The following is a 20825-nucleotide window of genomic DNA, read 5'->3' as shown; positions in this document are numbered from 1 at the left end:
CCATTTGTCCCCTCGTCGTGACACCACCTCGATGCCTGCGCACCAGCAGACGGCATGTGACCTGCCCGAAGGCAGCGGCAGCGGCAGCGGCAGCAGCAGCAGGTGGGGGTGGTCAGCGTCACTCAGAGCTGATGGAGACGCCGATTGGCTCCTTGGTGCCCGCGGGGGCTCCAGGCTCCACCTCTCCCTCGGAGTGGCTTCCTGTGCTGAGCGCGTCGCAGTGAGCGCGGCAGGGTTCGTGCGCTCAGGGGTTACGCGCGTGAAGTTCTGGACATCGAAAGCCCACCCGGCCACTTCGAGGAGGAGGAGGAGGAAGAAAGGTGGAGGTTTCCTTCTGTCGCCGGGAAATCCCAATTAAAACCCAGCACGGCGGCCGAGGGGAGAAATAAGAATCGGGGATTAACGAGTTTGTGTCATTTAATTGAGACCAAGCACATACCCAACAGCATGCGGTGCAGTCATGGCAGGCAAGGGTAAGACAGCCGCGAGGACGCTGGAGGATTTAACGCTTGATTCTGGTTATGGTGGAGCCGCGGACTCGGTCAGGTCGTCCAGCGTGTCGCTGTGCTGCTCCGACACGCATCAGTCCCTCGCGCATGGGGCCAACTGCTGGCATCTGACCGAATCCATGCACAGCCGACAGAACAGCTTGGACACGGTCAACACCGTCCTGGCGGAGGACACGGAGACCCTGGACTGCGCGGGTCAGTGCGCCAAGCTGACGGAGCTGGAGGACGTGCCATGGAGCCTCGGCGAGGTGGAGGGCGCACTGAGGAAGGACGAGCAGCTAATGGTGGGCGACCCTCCGCCGGAGGTCCTGGCGCGGCTCTCCGCGCTCATCAGCCGCGCGCTGGTGAGGGTGGCGCGGGAGGCGCAGCGGCTGAGCCTGCGCTACGCCAGGTGCACCAAGCACGAGATCCAGAGCGCCATCAAGGTGGTGCTCTCGTGGACCATCTCCGTGAACTGCATCGCGGCGGCTCTCAGCGCCCTGTCCCTCTACAACATGAGCACCGGGGACAAGTTCAGCCGGGGCAAGTCGGCGCGCTGCGGGCTGGTGTTCTCCGTGGGGAAGTTCTTCAGGTGGATGGTGGATAGCCGGGTGGCGCTCAGGATCCACGAGCACGCGGCCATATACCTCGCGGCGTGCGTGGAGAGTCTGTTCAGAGAGGTGTTCAGCCGCGTCCTGCGCAGCGCGCTGGTGGAGAGGGACAACGGGGTGCCCAAGTTTACGCTGGAGTCCCTGGAGCAAGCCATCAACGGAGACTCGGAGATCTGGGGTCTGCTGCAGCCCTACCAGCACCTCATCTGCGGGAAGAATTCAAGCGGTGAGTTCCACGGATGCAAAGCACGCCAATAAGTCATTCGTATGCTTGAATTGGATTTTCTGCTCACATTTGTGCTCAAGGTCCTGCAGCTTTGTGTCTCCAGGCAACACCCACACAAAATACACCCAAGCAACGGAATCAAATACCCCGTTGAAGTGTCACGTGCTTCAAGAAATATGTGGCTACAAGTGTCTGTTTCTAAAAACCAGTGAGTCAGTGAGAACGATGGAAAGAGATCTTCTCTTTAATTCATTTCTTTCATAGAAATGTGATTGATTTGTTGGAGAAAATCATTTTCGCAGTTAAAAAAAAAAAAAGGTGATACCTCTCATTTGTCCCTCTGGAAAAGTAATATGTGCAAAAAATGTCGCTGGGTAATAACCGCTGCTTATCTTACTGCCGTAATTGCTCTTCCAAACAAAAGGACTTGACAGTTTCTTGAATATTTATCACCCTCGGCTTAGAGCTCGAGGCCCACCTCTGAAACAGGAACTGCCCGTCTTGGTTATCAAAGCAGCTGCAGTCAGAATGGGTATTTATGGTCGAGGGGGATCAAACGCGCTCCGGCTTTTGGGCCCTCAGACTCCCACCGGAGGGCCCAACGTTCACGTTAATGGTTGTTTTTGTGTGTGTGTGTGTGTGTGTGTGTGTGTGTGTGTGATACCCTTACTTTGCAGAACGGGGCTTTGTGTTTGTGTGCTTTTCTGGCCCGGATAACTAAATGCTATTACTGTCTCGCTCCAGAAGGTGTAAGCTGTCAGTGTGGGCTGGCCCTCTTCATCCGAGGCCCCCCGAATGAGCTGGCTCTGGCACTCGCGAAGCAGAAGGGACTTGAAATGTTATCCTTCAGCCCGAGAGCCAAGCCGGGCCGCGCAATGTTGACCGAGAGAACGCTACAGCCGGCTCCCCGGAGAAGTGTTTTTTTTCGCCAGCGATTGTTTGTTTGCAGCTAAATGAATAGAGGGGACGCGCCAGGAGGCCGTCGGGGGGGGGGGGCGACACTCGGTGAGATTGTTCCAGAAAGCATCAGCTCTCATACGTTTTTTTTTTTTCACTGCAACAATGCTCGATGCAGGATGTCAATAAGAAGTGAAGCGCTGAAACAATAAGTCGTTTCGCTTCCTCAAGCAGAAAATCTTCTTAAATTTGAATATTTGCTTCTTTTTTTTAACCATGGGTTCGAAAGGTTCAGCGCTACACGAACCCGGTGTGATGATTGCGCCCTGAAGACACAACAGAACTGACACAGAAAAAAGGGAATCAGGACCGAAAACAACAATTACTTTCATTAAATGGACTTTAAATGTCAGAGAACTGTGAAAGAAAAGATGCTGATCTGAGCTCAAGGTGACCAGCAGTTCAAAACAGCTCGTTACAATCGACAGTGATGCAACCCTGCGGAAAATTGACAATGATTCATTTTCTCAATTTGGTGACTAAATGTTGGGGGGGCAATGTTGTACGGAAAATTGCAGTGAAGAAGCAGGTACTTCTCTGCAGAGCCCCCCCCCCCCCCCCTTTCACTTCTATGTGAAACGCATCGTTTCCTGATGGTGCAGAGGAGGCTGTTTGCACTTGCACAACCCAGCGTGATGTCACTCTGTGACAGCCAGGAAATAAATGTAGGATCTCAAAATGTGCTATTTTTTTATTTTTTTGTAAAATCAGAGTTTAATAGAAAATATTACAAGAAGCAGTGATTGTCACTCAGATGTCTGTAATTTGCTCCGTGTAGGTTTGGCATAATATAGACACGGCCCACATTAAGCCCCCCCCCCCCGGGACATTTGGAGGATTGAAACACATATTTGAGGTAAATGAACCTGATGCACGTTTCTCCGGGTCATGTGACTAAAGGCCCGAGAACGCAGGGAACTCTGCCGCGACACGACTGATGCCCTCGAACCTCGCAAACCCAACCAAAAAGGATCCCCCTGTTCGCTGGACTCCGTCTCTCCTCCGTCTCTCCTCCGTCTCTCCTCCGTCCCTCCTCCGTCTCTCCTCCGTCTCTCCTCCGTCCCTCCTCCGTCTCTCCTCCGTCTCTCCTCCGTCTCTCCTCCGTCCCTCCTCCGTCCCTCCTCCGTCCCTCCTCCGTCTCTCCTCCGTCTCTCCTCCGTCTCTCCTCCGTCTCTCCTCCGTCTCTCCTCCGTCTCTCCTCCGTCCCTCCTCCGTCTCTCCTCCGTCTCTCCTCCGTCTCTCCTCCGTCCCTCCTCCGTCCCTCCTCCGTCCCTCCTCCGTCTCTCCTCCGTCTCTCCTCCGTCTCTCCTCCGTCTCTAATCAAAAGTGACGTCAGACGCAAACCTGCCGGCGTGTAAATCTGGGATCCCGGAGGACTCGATTGTATCTGATTATGTCTGTCATTTTCCGTGACCTTCCCCCGAGGGACTGATCCAACACCGCCCCCCCCACCCCCACCCCTCCCGGGTCCGATGACACAACACAAATGGCAGGGCCCGCTGTAGTTAGTCCATTAAACAGGCAGCAGGGTGTCATTCCTCCCTCTCGACGCCCCCGTCTTTTTCACACCGTATTTTATGATTTTATTTTTTAATAAGCTCAACTCATAACCACACGATCCCTGGCAAAGCCTTTTGTTGTCCGTTGTGTTATTATTGGAGGAGGGGGGGAGGGGGGGTTTCTCCTCGGGGGCGGACTTCGCAGAGGAGCTGACAGATTGCCCCACCCCCCCCCCGTCGGGGACGCCAGCGCCCGAGTGAGTGGGGTGCGAGCTGTTTTGTGATGGATTTTCATGCCACGGTAATTTCATAAGAGCGCAGGCTGCAACCCACACCCCTCTGCCACGCACCCCCCCCCCCCCACCCCCCCTCCCAGGGATGGTGGAAGTTATGCAGGAGGCCAAAGCAGTATTTTATGAGCTGCTTCCATTTCTAGTTTTCCTCTCCTCCGCGGTTGTGGCTTTTTTGGGGGGAAATATTGAGAATCACTTGACATTCATGCTGTGACCCCCCCCCCCCCCCCCAGCGTGAACTCGGCTCCGGGGCGAGCGAGACTGAGATGTAGTTGTTGTCTGGTTTTGTTTTTTGTTTTTCATTACTTCCGTGTCATTGGAGCGTGGTTTCAGACGGCGAGAGAGGTGAAAGCGCCACCGGGTCAGGAGGAGATAATGAGCACAGCGTCAGGCCGCTCGATGCTCACTGTTGGGAGGGGAGTAAAGTGAGGGGGGGGGAGAGACCAGGCTGGGGTGTGAGCTGGAGGAGGAGGTGAGCGAAGCATCGGCTCAGGTCCCTCGGACCGTCCAGCTATTCGTCTGTGCTCATCTGGTACTCCTTAGGATCTGGGAATCGGCAGCGGGGGGGGGGAGAACAAAGACGGGTTGCAGGTCCACGTCGGGACGGCCCTGCGTGCTCCGGATAACGTGTCTCCCAGAGACACGCCACTGCTACGGTCCCTTTCCCCCGAAAAAAAGGGGACAAAGAAACGAGCCTTTCAAAAACGCGTTTGCTGATACATGCAGATGCTCTCCAGAGGATCCAAAAGGATGCTATTCGACGTAGCTTAGCCAGTGCTAACCGTTTTGTGTTTTCTTTACCCTTCCCACTCCTGTTGCTATCTCACGCCGCGTTTAATCAGCTCCATCTGTTGACCCTTGACCCCCCCCCCCCCGGTGAAATGGCTGAGAGGTCCCGGTGCAAACAGGAGGCCCGATTAGTGCCAGTTGAATCAATGCAGCGACAACGTTGTCAGAGTCGAGATGACCTCATTGTACGGAGATGAGATTACAAGACAAACATCCTGGAAGGCTTCTTTGATCCCGACGCGGCGTTGTTTGATGTCGCAAACTTTAAAAAAAGTCAAAACTCACATCCGTCAATGGTCTCCAAAAGGAACCGTCGGTTGTGATGCTGCTTTAATTTGAACTTCTTTTGTGCTTTTGTTTTCTTGAAAAAAAAAGGGGGGCACTTGCATCTGAACCTTTGCTAATGATGGAGGTCGACATTGACGCTTTACAGAAGGAATTTGGCTGCTGCCGTCTCTCATAGTCTGCAAAGCTGTGATTTTTTTAAAAGTCGGCCCGTTTGCACTTGTGGGGAAACCCACATTGCACGCGATGTTCTCCTTCCTGCGAGGCGTCTCGGGGTTTCCGTCCTCACGTCTCTGCACCCGTCCTGTGGTGGTTTCTGTCGACACCGAGATGAAGCCTTCTCGTTAAGGCCCCCGTAGGCTCTTACAGGCCCGATTTTCCTTTTGCAAAATTAAACCTGTCTGGACGTTTGAGGACTTCGCCCATTGACCGGATTTGAGGCTCAGACGTTGTTGTTGTTGTTGTTGGAGTGAAGCTCTTGAATAGTTGTGAAATGTTTGGTTTCTGTAATCCGGATCCTTCTTGGAAAGGGAAAAAAGGATGTAGGCCTTAAGGTCACATTCACCGACACTCATTTAGTGAGTCAGATTGTGTTTTTTTTCCAATCTTCCTGGGACTTTTCATGACTCTTTGACTGTTGGTCAGTGGGGGGGGGGGGGGATTTCTGGCTGTATTAACACAAAATGGGAGGATAAATGCAACTGGCTACCGACTGGTTGCCCTCTCGAGTTTAATGCTTCATCAAATCAATTGTTCGTGAACAAATATGCAATTTAGGATGCAATGATACACACACTGTGATGCTGTGTTGTTAGTGAGGTCAGTGAGGGATGCAGCGGGAGGGCGACTTGCATTATTCCAGCGGTGTGTTTTCTCCTCTAACGCCCCACACACACCTCCCCCCTGCTGTTATTTAACGCACCTATTGGAATCCTGCAGCTCACGTTGTGCGCGCGTGAAAAGATAAACACATGCAGGATTTGTTCTATATATTATGTGTTGTTGAGCTTGTTGACACCCGGCTCTCTGCAGGCTGGACGTTAAATGAATGAAGGTGACAGACGCCTTTTTTTCCCTCCACTCACTTTGTTTCAGACTCTTCTTTTCTCTTCAAACTGAAATGGGGCAGCTCCTGTGTGGGCTTTTTCTTTTCCGGTGAGGACAAAGCGCCCTGTAATAAAACTGCGGTCCTACGATTTGAAAACGACGTCAGTGCATCCTTGTGTTTTTGCATATTTACTGACACACAAAAAGCCTTTTCGTGACTGAAGAACTTCAAAAGGCAAACAACACGGAAACGCTTCCATTCAACACTTAGGAGACGCCACGAGGCTCTTAAGTGGAGGCGAGGGTCCCGCGACTGGTTGCTCTGGGTTCATGCTTTTTTTAACACCTCCCCAGTCATCAGCCGCACAGAACGGAGAGCTATGAAATTGCATAGTGACGTTTTTTTTGCAGTTTAATGCGACTTTGATTTTGCTAGTACGAATATTTTCTTGGTGCCAAAAACACGATTAATCCCATTAATCTCATTCAAACATGTACCGATCATGGTGGACGATATGAAGTGACAGGTAGTCCTGAGAGCTTCGTAATCTGAGCCTCACGTGCACAGTGCAGCTCGCTGGTTTGCTTTTTGTGTTCATCAGGCAGATATTTCATCCATTTGTCTTCTAATTATTTGAAGTAGGAAAATGACAAATCTTTCCACCCCCCTCCCACGCTGTATCTATCTCCTCCCTTTCATTCTTCAAACTGACGTTTCTGGGGTTTGCTGCGGGTTCCTTGAGCACTTCCTCCACAAAGCAGGAAGTCTTTGTTCTCGGTGACTCGGGTCGACCTCGGCTCGCTGGTCGCGTCGGCGTCGGCGGCGCCTTCCTGCGCCGGGTGGCATTGCTGCACCTCCTCCCCGGGGGCCTCCTCTGTAAGCACAGATTATTACTGACTATGTGACATGACGACTTGGCCTCCACCAAGTCGGTCCCTCGTGCTCTAGCAGAGTGATTAAAGGCTTTGCAGAAATCAACGAGACATTTTCCTCTCCCCTCTGAATCCTTATTTATTTAACCACAGGGGAGCACTGCTCCTGCCACGTGAACACAAAGTGTTTGAGGAGTTTGATTACTTTGGAATATTATGAAGAGCTTTTCCACCAGTTGGGAGCCTTCACCAGAAGCTCCTGGCGTACGACGTCTTTCCGCCTGCGGAGCTGGATCCAATTTACAGGCTTAAGCATTTTCTAATCGCGCAATCCCTGCAAGTTGTATGTGCCGAGAGGAGCTTCTGGAAAACAGCAGACTGGACGCAGCGGATCCAGCTCGGCGAGGAGATGTCATGTGACACTCTTTGTCCATGTGACTGTGGAGGGCGCCACACGGGGACAAACTGGTCTCATTGCACCGCCTCGCACCTGGCGGGACGGGCCTTTTAATTACAGAGGGCGGGGTCTGGTACCGGCTGTGCCCGAGGTGCTGATGGGAAATATTGCTCCAGGCTCTGGGTGGGGGGGCGCGCGGCCATCTGGTGCCACTGTGACACAGAACGGCGGGACCCGGTCGGCCCTTTCATTTAATCCCCCGTCGCTTGTCCTCTCCACAAAAGGATGTTTTTCTCCTCAATGAGCTGCATTCGTATTGTAAAGTAGGGGAAATTATATGTGTGCACCAGCTGTAAAGCAAGAATCCAAAAAAAAAAAAAGTCCAATCCTGCAGCTAAATTTGGCATTTCGGCGTGGGAGATTGAACTGCCAGGTCCGCAGTGGGCGATTGGGGGGGGGGAGGGGCTTTTATAGCCCGAAAGTCACTATGCGTCCCTTGAAATACACACCTGGCTGCATTAGCTGCAGTGACATTTGAGGCCAATATTTAGGGGAATCTGCCGGTCACTTGATGAGGAAAAAAGGGCAACGTCAGCGTCGGGAAACCGGGCGTCTGACCTTTAAGACTCTGGGACGAAGCACCGAGGCGATAAATGAACGATCAGCGCGTTTGTGTTCCGTCTGCTCATCGGGTCCCAAGAAGACTGCAGGGGACGATTCTCAAGTCAATAGACAGCAGGGATTCAACAAGGACACCCCCCCCACCCCCACCCCCCTCCATCAAGGACTAAAGAAAAAATCCGCTCCATGGGGTTCAACAGACGGTTTTCCTTAAGTGGAGACGAAAGGAAGACCAAACGATCCGAGCGGAGGGAATATTAATGTGCAGCATGTTTCCACCCAAACTGGTTCCCCCCGTGTACGCTGTAGCGTCTGGGGAAACGTGCGTGCACCTGCATGCCGCCGTTGCGCAATGAGTGAGAGACGCCTCCTCGCTTGGTCGGACCTGGTCAGACGGGTTGCATCACAGCTCCCTCTTATCAAACCCTCATAATATGTATATTATATAATAATGCGTGTGTGTGTGCATATATATATATATATACGCATGGGTTTGGACTGTCTGCTATCATCTCGAGTGCCTTCCCTGCTGCATGAATCTCAGCATCCTCCCGGGGAAGGTGGGGGGGGGGGGGGGGGTTGGGAGGGGGGGGGATTGATCGAGTGCCCCGCTGGAAGTTCTTGTGCTACCAGGGCGTTGATGAATGTGTTCAGAAAGCTCATTTCGGAGCTTAGCCCGTTTTAAAAAGAGATGTGTGGCAGATAACAGAGATTTCCTCCGCTGCCGGATAAATTGAATGTCGGAAGTTTATTTATTTTATTTTCTTAGAGCCCACGTTGGGAAGAGTAGGCCGTCGGACTATAAATGCCGTAGTTTATGGGCCGTGAATACATCCTCTGTGCAACACTGACTCCAGCCGCTGGGACCTCTGTTGCTGTAACTAACACATATAAAAAAATATATAGGAAGAAAAAAAAAAGCCCTCAATGGGTCCAATGTTCGTAGTTTATTGTCAAAAAGCTCATGTTTATGTTGTTGTGTTCTTTCACATTTATTGAAAGCACATATCCTACATGTGATGGTTTTAGGTTTTGGGGGGGTTGGCAGCTCTTCCAAATGGGTTTTGCATGTTGAGCAGTTTGCCAATTTCAAGATGTCGAATGGGCTTTTTTGACATTTTATAGATTCAAATCGTAAGATGTCTAAAGTCAGTGATCTGTCATTTTTAACTTGACCAAAGAAGCGTTTGTTTATGCAGTAAACGTGGACAACTACTGCCCTCCATTAACGTCACAATGGACAAAGACAACAGCTCGAACTGAACTGGAGGCCGACCTTTTGTTGTTGTGTCACTCGACGCCGCGTGTGCACGTAACTGTGCGCACGTAACTGTGTGCACGTAGCTGCGCGCGCGTAACTGTGTGCACGTAACTGTGCGCACGTAACTGCGTGCGGTTACGGAGGGACCGACTGATCTGATCCTCGTGTCCGATATAAACAAACACGCCCGGTCACAGCTGCTGGGATGACACAACATCTCATGACTTACTTCCACCGGGACCCCGAACCGCATGGTAGTCGATGACACAGACCATGTGTGTGTGTGTGTGTGTGTGTGGGGGGGGGGGGGGGGTTAATGACACACTGAGCGGCGGGTTTCGTAATTGTCCATTGTGAGTTTTTCCGATTGCAACACTGAATGCATCATTTAGGGTTGTGTAACCGGCTGCAGAGATCCTGATCATTATTGGGTTGGTCTCTGGGATTTTTTTTAAACATTGCCTCAGGGTTTCGTCACCAGTGGCGTGTTTTTCTTCTTTTTTTTAAATGTTTAAAAGTGTTGCGTAGCAAGAGGCTCCTGCAAACTTTTATTAAACTGAAGGTTAACTGCCTCATTTTTGTAAGAGGAAGGGTTCTGGAATTCTAATGCTGTCCAGACTGAGATGCATTAACTATGGGATGGATACAATTCATGGTCCCCAGAGGATAAGCTGTAAACAAGGAGGGGGGGGGGCTGTTCCCCAGCGGCCTGCAGCTCCTCTGTGATCCGGTCAAGCGACAGCTTTGATATTAAAGCGTGCCTTACAAATAGCCTCCTGATGGGGGGGGGGTCTGCCTTGGAGGAGGGAAACGCTCCATCATCCCACATCTCTAATTTGCTTTTCAGATCACTCGTTTCCACAGAGACCCCCCCCCCCCCCCCCCCCCCTCGCCCCCTTTGAAAATCTTAAATCTCCGACATAATTATGCCCAACGGTGGAAAAACCTCTAATGCACAAATTGACAGCCTCAAAAATAATAACCTCTTTGTCGAGTGTGCTAATTTGTGACTCTGTGTGTGTGTGTGTGTGTGTGTGTGTGTGTGTGTGTGCGCCTGAGTGATGATCTTCAGCTGTTATCCGGCGTTCATGAGTCAGCATTGTGGACGGCGGTAATTGGGATCGGACTAATGGGGAAAGACTATTGTGAGCGTGGGGGGGGGCAGCACAGAACATGTGGACAGCAGTAACACGACAGCTGTGTATTCAAGTGTCGGTTTAGGGAGCTTAAAAACCAGCTAATTGGAATAAATCAGGGATGTGCAAAAAGAAGGAAACATTAAAAAGCTTTTTTTTTGTTGCTTTCCACGATGTTCACCAGCTTGTAACTGGCTTCGTGTTTTTTTTTTTTCCAAAAGCAGCTGCAGTCAAAGCGATGCTAACGAGAGCGGCGGCTAAAGGGAGGCAAAAAGACCCCAAACTAGCAGCTTCCCCCCCCCCCCCCCCGCCCGCCCCTTCGCTCCTCTTTTGTTTTTCCTCCTCATCAGGATGAACCAGCCGGATGCGGTTGCCATAGCTCCCGCTCCCCACCCCCCCCGACCTCCCGGGGTCGTGTCCTCGGTGAGACGCAACCTCGCGCGAGGATCGCGCAAGCAACCTCGGCTCTGTGGAAAACTTCATTGATAATATTGATAATTGAACATATATCCATCTGTGCATCGCTCCAGCAACTTGCGTTTTTTTGATGTGCGTGGTCGCCACCTCTCCAACGGTCCTCTGAGGCCTGATGGGATACGCACTCCCACCTCGGGTGTTTGGGGTTTTTCCCCCCAGTGTGTCCTCCCAGGAGGACCTGCCCAGACCTCCAACATCACAGCATCAAGTAGCAGAGAGATAACCCCCGTGCCAGCAGGCCAGTGAAGCTCCACTTTTCATTTAAAGCCCAAAGGTTGTGTAGCTCACGATTGGAGAATCAGTAGATGGTCAAACTTGTCGAGCTTTGCCTCGCAGCCAGCCGGAGGGTTGTTTGAAGTTTTTAAGCAAATGAAGTTGTCACGAGTTCGTTCCTATTTGCAGGCATTTAGAGGATTGGTACGGTCCAGTTACCTCGCATCTCATTGGTTATTCCACACAGCGCTCCTCCTGGACCGTTTAAGTCCAATACATCTGGGTGAAGTCCCAAATAGACGTAATGACATGGGGTTTGCACTCCCTCCCCAACAGTCGGGGGGGGGGGGGGGGTGACTATCGGAAAGGGGAAGAGAGCTTGAGAGCGCCGCCGCTCTCCCTCGCTGCAGCGCGCCCATCAAACAGCTGCAGGAGGGTTTGGACGATCGCAGCTCAGGCAACACAAGCAGCACCAGTACGAGACCCACAAACACAACTGTGTGCCATTTTCTTTTCTTTCTTTTTTTTAATGCAGAGTCTGTAATTTAAGGCACTGATGCATGTTCCCCCCCCCTTCCCCCCTCGATGCCTCTTCGGGGCCGCAGACAGCCGACATCAAGCCGAGCGGCCCGAACGACCACCGCCATGCCGCAGATAGGGGGGGGGGGGGGGGTCGGGGATTCCAGTCGAGTGTGAGCGGACCAGCAGACGGCGAGGGCATGCTCAGCGGATCTCCCCCAAACCTTCTTCTAGGGGGGGGGGGGGGGGGGGGTCAACAAATACTAGCGGTACCGGGGAGGGGAAGAAAAGGCCAGCCTAGTTCAGCCTGTTGGTTATGCAGACCGGGTTTTAAAGTAGGCCAGGCCATGCCTGGGAGCGGCCCTGCCAAATTAACTTCCTCGGTCGCCTCGTGAGGCGGCGTTTTGGAGTAGGGGCCTCCGGGGGTGGGGGGGGGGAGCCGGCGCTGTCAAGGCAATGTGAAGCAAAGAGTACACTCGCTCCTATTTGGCTCCCCAGCAGTTCTGCTGACGGTGCAGAAAGCGTCATAATTTGGCTTCAGCTTAAATGTTGTTTGACCGTACAGTCTGTAACACTGTGCGTTTTACAAGGAGCGCGTGCAGCCCATCTATTGAGGTGGGAATTCATTATGTATACCACGTGAATAAAGTGCACACCACAGGAGGCTGGAAGCTGGTGGTTGGAGGCAAACCAGCAGCAACGTCCCTGGTCGTTGGTGGTGGTTTGCTCTGTGGGACAGCAGTGATATTTAAAAGAGCTGCGCTCAAGGAAAGGTACGGGTACACTGAGAGGATGTGAAAGAAGATGACAATGACAACCATTTTTCACCTGACCTCAGCGTTTGGTTATTTTGAAGGTATATATATATATATATATATAGTAAGGAATCATTAATTCAATCAGGAGAGACTTGTTGAAGTTTGAACACTGCTTTGTTATAACATGCATGAATATTGATATTTCAATGCGTTTGGGGCTTGGACTCCATCCTGCCGTAGGATAGACCAGGGGCCGGGGTGCTGAGCCGAGCTATATCCCCACCCCCCCCCCCCTTCGGGAGTCCAGACACGGGTGATGGTGGTAGAGAATAAGTTGCTCCAATTTCCTGATGTGCCAGGTTCTGCTGTAGATTGGAGGTGTCAGGGGGGGGGAGGGGTGGCGCTGAAATGACAACTGACAGCAGAGAGAGAGAACAGTGTTTTAACGTATGCCAGCACTGATTGGTTTACGGTAACATCACCCACGTCTGGTTGGCTGGTACCACCTGACCCCGCCCCTAATCAGGGAGGAAGCCTACCGGGAACGGCAACGCCTGTCCAGTCTTCCTGACTGAATTTTCGCCTAAGCTTCATATAAACGTAAATTTGACCTCCACTATCACATCAATTAAAGTTCGCTGGACATTTCCCCCCCCCCCACCGCCACTCACAGCAGGACTGTCACATGGGCCTGGGGGGGGGGAGGGAGGAGCGAGGGGAGGAACGAGAGGAGGAACGAGGCGAGGGAGCCGCCAGGTGGACACCAGGAGATGGACTGAAAAAGTTATGTCAGCTGCTCCAAGCAAAGGCATCGATTTTATCTGGATGTGTCCAGCCAGTTGAAATTGGTCGGTCCCCACGAAGTGCTTCTGAAACTAAATTCTTTGCCTGAATCAACACCAATAATTATAATTTCTACAGACTGTGTCCAACTTCAGTGGAACATCTACTCAGCAAACACAAAAAACCCTCGGTGACCTGAATTCTGTGCTGCTGCCAGAATGCAGTTTGCTCAACCATCTGGAAAATGGACACACTATACTTCCCTGTCCTCCTCACTTAGACTTGTCCCTATACAGCACCGCCGGGCCACACTCGGTGAAAACGTAATTTAAGAGAAGGCGCACTGGACTGTATCGGGGAACCCGAGCCAGAGTTGGCCAATTGGCCGCTGTAGCCCCGGCCCTGAGGTGCACCTTGTGGGCTCATCGCTGGGACATCAGCAGCCAAAGGAAATAAACAAGGCGGTAAACACCATATAAAAAGTGCTAAGAGGGGGAGGCCACAAGGGAGAGCTCACTTTTCACTCTCTCTGCCTTGTCAGAATATGTCCGACTCCCCACCAAATCACACTACTCAGTTCATGGGAGGTTTTAACGGGACGGGGAGGGGAGGGGGGGGGGGGGGAATGTGGCAATTTCGAGTGATATATGATGTCAACTGAATCAGTATATGGAGCCGTCTTTGGTTCCAGTTCCATAACTCATCCACTCAGGAAACCTTGTTAATCATCCATTGGGTTTGCACTAATTGTGTCAAGCAAAAACGCTAAATATTCGTTAGCTGCAGCTTCTCAAACGTTTTGGATCCTTTGGCCCTTTGGACAATTCTTTGTGCAAAAATGAGAACATTTTAAAATGTCACCTAGAGCTGTTGGAACTTGGACATTTTCCACTTTTTGAGGGACAGAGAAGTCTACAATCAATATTTCTAAATCCGAGGTTGATCGAATGAGTGGCTCAATCGCTCAAAGCGATCGACTCACCTGGCTCACCTGCTTGTAATTGGCGGCAGCTGTTTGGCAGCTTTAACTCCTGCCAGGCGCAACATATTCTCAGGAGCAAATATTGGACATAAACGAATCGTATAGACACAAACACATTTCCCAAATGGAGGCTTAAATTACTTGTTGCTCGCCACCAGCCGCGCGTTTACGGCCTTCCCTGAGTCGTAGAAACAGCTGTTCACGCGCGTTTAAGGATGAATTGATGCCGAATGAGTAATTAGTCGCAGCTCAGCACCGGCGTCCTCGACGTGACATTGCCCGGAGCGCCTCTAAGATGCAAACCGTTGCGTCCACATTGCGTGCTGCTTGATTGTGTGTGTGACGCAGAGGAGCGTGTCACACTGCAGTCGGGACAACACCGGCAACAAAGTCGGGGGCTGACGAAAAGCGGCCGCCAAGCGCCTCGCTGTGCAATTTGAATCCAGTGCACGACGGGCACGGACGAGTGAATCCGTCCGTCTCAGCAGTCAGTCGATGGGGACAGAGGTCCATAAGCTCACATCGCGCAAGGAAAACTCGACGTGACGCTTTGTTCCCTCTGCAGACCCGACTCTGTGCGGAAGCTTTAATTGTTGATTCACTGGAAATACCTTTTGTTAAGCTCGATGCCTTTGTAGATTTAACAGTTTTCAGGTTGGATTGATCTGAATTGTGGGGTAAAAGGAGCGGTCTGTAAGCCTCGCAAGCAGCCCTGTGAGACTGCACTCACTCATGGATGATTCATAACGACGATGACAAAATTATGAGGTTACATCTGAGGTTAGCATGTTAGCATACTTGTCAGTTAGCATGAATCCCACAGCTGTGGGCGATTGGAATGCCATTTGTTTTGCAAGTAAAGATGTTTGAATGCTGTGATGACATTTAAGAGTCTCAAAGAGGCTAAAGGGGGGGGGGGGTTCATGCAGCTATTAGGTTATTTATCACACATCAACAATTTGGGAGGGTTCACCTTGTGTTTGTGTATCCCCGTGTGTCACTTAAAAAATAAAATAAATGTAGGCCTTGAATTATGGAGAGATGAGGCTGCTTTCATTCAGGGAATGCACCAGAAATAGTTTGTGGAGATGCTAAGACTCCGGGGGACCTTATGTTTTAAGTTAAAAAAGAGGCCTGTTTTCAAGTGACCTACCAGAGATGCTCAAGGATTGCATGCAAGGCTCCCTGGAACTTCTGGTGCCCAAGGCAGGCAACCAATAAGTGTTGCATTTGTTATGGCTTTAGCTACTTTATTTCATTTCAACTCCTCTGAACTCAACATTTTAGACATTTTCTAAAAACTGAAACTAAAAGGTCCGACAAAGCTGCCAGCTACACACAAAAGACAACGTGAACGAATGCCTGCATAACTGCATCCGCTCAGTTTCGTTGCTCCCTGGCTGCACGATAGTCATTAAACGAGTTAGTTTGGGCAGCGCTACGTGTGATGTAGTGGAGGTGACGAGGCCCGGCTCTCTGGCGCGAGAAGCGCCACGGGGGGGGGTGGGGGGGGTGGGGTTTCAAAGCTGAGAGGCCCTTGTTTAAGAGTGCCAGCGTGGCCTCGCAAATGACCCCCGCAGACCAGCAGTTGGACCAAAAACGACGGCCTTCCTGCAGGAAATGGGTTTAACCGCGCGACGTAAATGTAAGGGTATAAACAACAGCCGGAGGGATCGGCCTCACAGTCCGGCGGGCCTTATGAATAAATGAGCGGAGCAAAACGACCCCGTCGTGCGCTTCTACTTCTCTAATTGACCAGAACGAGGGGCCCCGAGGCCACTTCTTGAGATGATGTTGCTTCATTGTTCGGGGAGACTCACCCATGATTAGGCATGCGTGTGAAGAGTGGCGAGCGCAGCCCTTAGCCGGGTCACTGCCAATGCCGATCTTGACATTTGCGTTTGTTAAGCGAAATCACATGGATGACATGCGTAGCCTACTTAAGATTTTTTTAATTTAATTAAGAGAGAGAATTAAGAGAGAATTAACGTTTTTTATCAATTACGTATTTTGAAATTATCAAATACGAGCTTAAAACTGTTCATGGATTCGTACATTTTTTTAAATAATACATAATACCAAGGCTGCAGTGTCACCCATGCAGATTATTTCTTCTAACTGACATGTAGCTTGACTAATGGATGCCCCTCAAGATGCCTAGAGTGGTAGAGATGATATTTTGTATTCTGCATGCAGATAACCCTGCTTCCAGCCGCATCTACCCTCTATCATAACCCTACCCGTGAAGCTGTGTCACTGCTATGCATGCTGCGTACCGCGTAATCTCCACTGTCTGCGTGGAAGGTACTAATACCCCTTTTTCACTTCTGTACTTTTTGTTCCTTCTACTTCAATCTGTTCTCGTCACCACACAAAACCATTAGCTTTAGCAATAGCCTGTACTGACATAAATCAGAGTGTAATGAGGCTATCTGTATGCTGGACGTGTCATCTGTGAGATTTGCAGCAGAGCGCGTTGGCATCTTGGCATGTTCCCGCAAAGCTTGGTGCAACGGGTAAAAAAGACACAACAAGCGCTTGTGAGATAGATTAAAAGACTTGTTTTTCTTGGCTGAGAATAGTTCCTTCAAGCAGGTGATTAGGCCACTCAGCTGGGTTCATTTAGAAGCGTCTCTCACTGACTCACTCAATGCCTCCAGGTGGTTTGGATTTATATTAATGTTACTAAATTCAGCCATCCCTTGGCAGGTGCTCTTATGTCAGTCTAACGACTCAGACTAGACAAAAGCAGCAGCTTGTGCAAGTATGGGTTTAAATCCGGGGGTTTCTCTGCACTTTTGTGTTGTTATTTTTATTCCAAAAGTTAACATTTAAAAAGGAACAAATGCAGAGTTCATAGTGGGGAAAACAAATTACTGAAAAGAAAGGGGCGCATTCTGCATTTTAGTCAGTGTATAAGCCAAAAAGAAATGTGTTCTAAAAAGTATGTGTTGAGTGGCCAGTTTATCATCAGTCCACGTGATGACTGCAGGAAAGACCGAGTCGTTTATCAAATACAGATGTTAGTATTTACAAGCCGGAGCTCTAAATATAAATACTATCGCGTGGCTTTTGAGGAGGCAAACTGTGAGTCCGGGCTGCAGCGAAGCAATGATATCGGCGCGGCGTTTCTGAGATGCAAATGTGGCTTTCGGTTTCCCTCAGCCTCCCGCTGACCTCGGCCTTCACAGCCGCTCGCCGCTCAAAGCAGAAGGTTGAACTATTAAAGAAGATGGAGAGGAAATGTGGTGCCAGTGAGCCTGCTGGCTGCAGTCAGCAGAAGCTAAATTATTAGCGACACTTTGCTTTTTTTTTAAATTTTGCTTTGCCTTGTAGTTTAGATGTTGGCAATGCTGAAATGCAACCTAACAAATGAACCAGCAACACTTGTTAGCCGACGTGTTCAGAGAATTGTTATTACGCCTCAACTTGGCCAAACAAAAAATATTCCATTCCATTTAGTAGCAGGGACAATGTTTATCTCTTCTCAAATGATTTGCTAATGTTTGTTGTAGAGTTACTGCTAAGACACAGTCGCTAAAAGCTAAAGCTAGCGTGGCAACATTTATGCTAACGTTAATGCTCTGTGATGATATTTAGCCGATATTATGATTTTTTTTTAGCTGTAAATATGAGGTGCAGACAAACCATATGTCATTTGTTTTGGTTCTGAACTTCTGAAGTATCAGCTAAATAAAAACGTGGATGTTGGCACGCAAGCTGAAGAATTTTTCTTTTGGGACACAAAGATATTTTTCCTCTTACTCAACAGCCTCGGAGAAACAGAATTTTGGATAGGAAATATGAATTCCTTCTCATTTGCACATCCGCGGGCCTTAAACATGAGTCGTGTGCCAGATTAACTCCTCCCCCCCCCCACCCCCGGTGCTTGCCTTCCCCACACAAACTCTTAAGCCGTACAGAGGCTTTTGTACCTTGGGGACGGATGTGGACGTGTAGGAGCGCTGGTACAGTAAGATAGGAGCACAGCGCTGAGCGACTCCCAGCAGATAAGCCCGGTGAAAAGAAAGCAAGAGTGGTCGGGTCTCGCATACTGCAGGGGTCAGAGGCTCGATTATCTACTGCCCCCCCCTCCCACCCCGAGGCCCCTCCATTGTTGCCGAGGGCCCATCTTATCTCCAGGCACTAGATCTCTGAATCAAATCAAACCCCGTAGCCCCACGTGGATTCAATTCCAGGGCACACGGTGATCCGTGGGAACACGGAGAGAGGCCCCTTTTTTTGGGGGGGGGGGGAGTATACAGAGGAGAAGAGTCTCTCAATACGTAAGGGGAGAACGATGAGCGAGTGGTGGACATTTGTTAAGGTTTAATGCAATTTCCCTGCTGCTCTGTTATCGACTGGCTGTCGTTGTGCTCCTCTGTCTGTCATGCATCTAGTTGCACAGGCCTTGCCAAATTAAATCCTGGCCCAATTGAGTCGTCTGCACTTGTTGGAAGAGGCCTTGGATGTGTGCCTGGCTGTCCAGGAGCTAGATTGTCTCATAAACATCTCCCGCACTTGCGTGGCATCACACTTCGGAGTGTTTAAAGATGCACTCGAGGCCATGTTGGTACGCCACCAACAAAAAGGACTCAAAGGCAGAAGGCAGGGTTTCAAACAAATGACTTTAATAAGATGTAAAATAATGCTTAGGGGCAAGCAAGCAAGCAACAATCAGATCACAAGAACAACATCACAGCAAAACCGCAACATCGAACCACCCAAAAAAGAGACCAACAAAGCAACGCCGAGACAAGGACACACATGGTTTAAATGCACTGAGGAGGTGCAGGTGATTGGACACAGGAGGAGACAATCAGGGCGAGAAAATACACCAGGGTAAGACGTGAAGTTAACCCAGAGACAGGAGAGCAAGGAAGTATGTCCTGCTTATAGTCAACATACTTTTAACTGTGATCACAATCTTTCCAAACCTTAAAAACAAAACTCTCCATGTGAATATTTTTTTACTAAACTATTGATTCCGACATTGGGTCAATAAACAAGTCTGACTAAAAGCACTCGATTCCGTAGCAACGTGTTTCTCAGAAAACCCACTTTCATAACATGACTTACTCGAAAGAAAAGCGAAAAACATATTTCAGCTTTTTTTTTGTTGTCTGTATTAAAAATGAGGAAGGTACTCAAAAAATGAACTTTACAGAGAAGAGGAGGGAGGAATCATAAAAGCGAGGGGGAGGGGCAGAAGCAGGTAGCTGGACGAGTCAAATCGAGCGACACGTGAGGGCGAAGAACCCTGTTGAATGAATTTCTCGTATTGAAGCGATTACCCCCCCCCCCCCCCCCACCCCATCTCCCTCGGGGACCTCGGTGCGACGGCAAAGTGAAGCAATCAACCGAGAGAGAAGGTCAATTCCAGCACAAATTTGCCGTTAGCCCGGCGACCTGCTAACAAAAGCTCTGTTGATCGCCTTCCTGTAGTATGTTTTTTCGTTGTTGTTGGTGGAAAGCGGGAAGCAGTTTCTGGCGCGTCGTCCCAGTTTTCCTGTGGATCTCCTTGGCAGCAGACAGTTAACAGCGTCTGATGGAGTTTTAATTAAGTCCAGGTTTTTTAAATGAGATTATAGTGTGTGGAAGTCAACTAGCACTTCTCGAGTCTTCTATCGGCTTTTCAGTGAACACTTTTGAATCCTTTGGCACAATAAAACGGCAAAAGATGTGACAACCATTCAATTTGTTGGCCTATCTCTCCCTGTCTCTATTTTTTGATATTCATGGCTTTACATCAAGCCAAACCTCAAGTATACATTAATAACTTGAACATTTAGAAATAACGGCTGATTTTAAATGTGATGAATGAGGCCTCGTCAGGTGTGGTCCCTTCACTGCTTCTGTCATCAAAAACACAAACATCAGGTCAAAGCCAATCGAATCGAGCCCTTCAATGAGATCAATGTGCCACGACCTTAAATCTGCAGGGTGGATATAAACCTCATCAGCAGGAGGTTTATGCTCAACTGTAACACACACACACACACACGCACACACACATGCACAAACTTTGCTGACCGAGCAAACTGCCGACATGAACACTGAGAACCGCGTTTCCTCCTGCGCTGGTATCAGTTTTACACATGAGCAGCTCCCCCACTCCCCCCCGCCAATGACCACATGCTCCCAGTTCACCCAGTAGTCACATGCACTCACTTTAACCCCTCGTGCAACGGTTACTTTACCACTTTGCAGCACTTTAGTTTAGGGTCTTTGGGCATATGGAGTCATTATTACGTGCGGCAACATACAATCTGTCCCTCACAGGTTGCAGTAGAGTTCTGCTGGAGTGCTGGTATTAGTACAAACTTAAGGAGTCGTGGCTATATTTACAGGAAACTGCAGACTTGCAACGAGAAGTCTCCTAAAAGTGATTTTTAAGGCATTACACCAATTATAATTGATAAGGCAGGGAGTTATGAGCGATACGCCGTCATTATTGTAATTAGAAACCTGTTTTTAATTTGCCACTTGTAAAGACATTGGAGTTTTGGTCTCAAGCACATTTGGTTGTGTTGCCACGGTGACTGAATGGTAACATCGTTGGAGGGTGTGGGAGTGTCGTCATAGTTGGTCGGAGTTGTGAGGGTATGAA

General features: G+C 49.9%; 1 protein-coding gene across 1 annotated transcript in view; it reads left to right on the top strand.

The window, feature by feature from the left end:
- LOC119210112 (ankyrin repeat and BTB/POZ domain-containing protein 3-A-like) overlaps positions 1-20825 on the top strand; it is a 71864-nt gene continuing 51039 nt past the window's right edge. Inside the window, 1 exon segment of the mRNA XM_037459766.2 lies at positions 1-1325. Coding sequence (XP_037315663.2) covers positions 461-1325 — 865 coding nt within the window. The 5' untranslated portion in view covers positions 1-460.

This window comes from Pungitius pungitius, chromosome 2, assembly GCF_949316345.1.
Source record: "Pungitius pungitius chromosome 2, fPunPun2.1, whole genome shotgun sequence".
Taxonomy (NCBI): Eukaryota; Metazoa; Chordata; class Actinopteri; order Perciformes; family Gasterosteidae; genus Pungitius; species Pungitius pungitius.
Note: the sequence above shows the minus strand (reverse complement) of the source record. Positions and strands in the feature narration are given on the sequence as shown.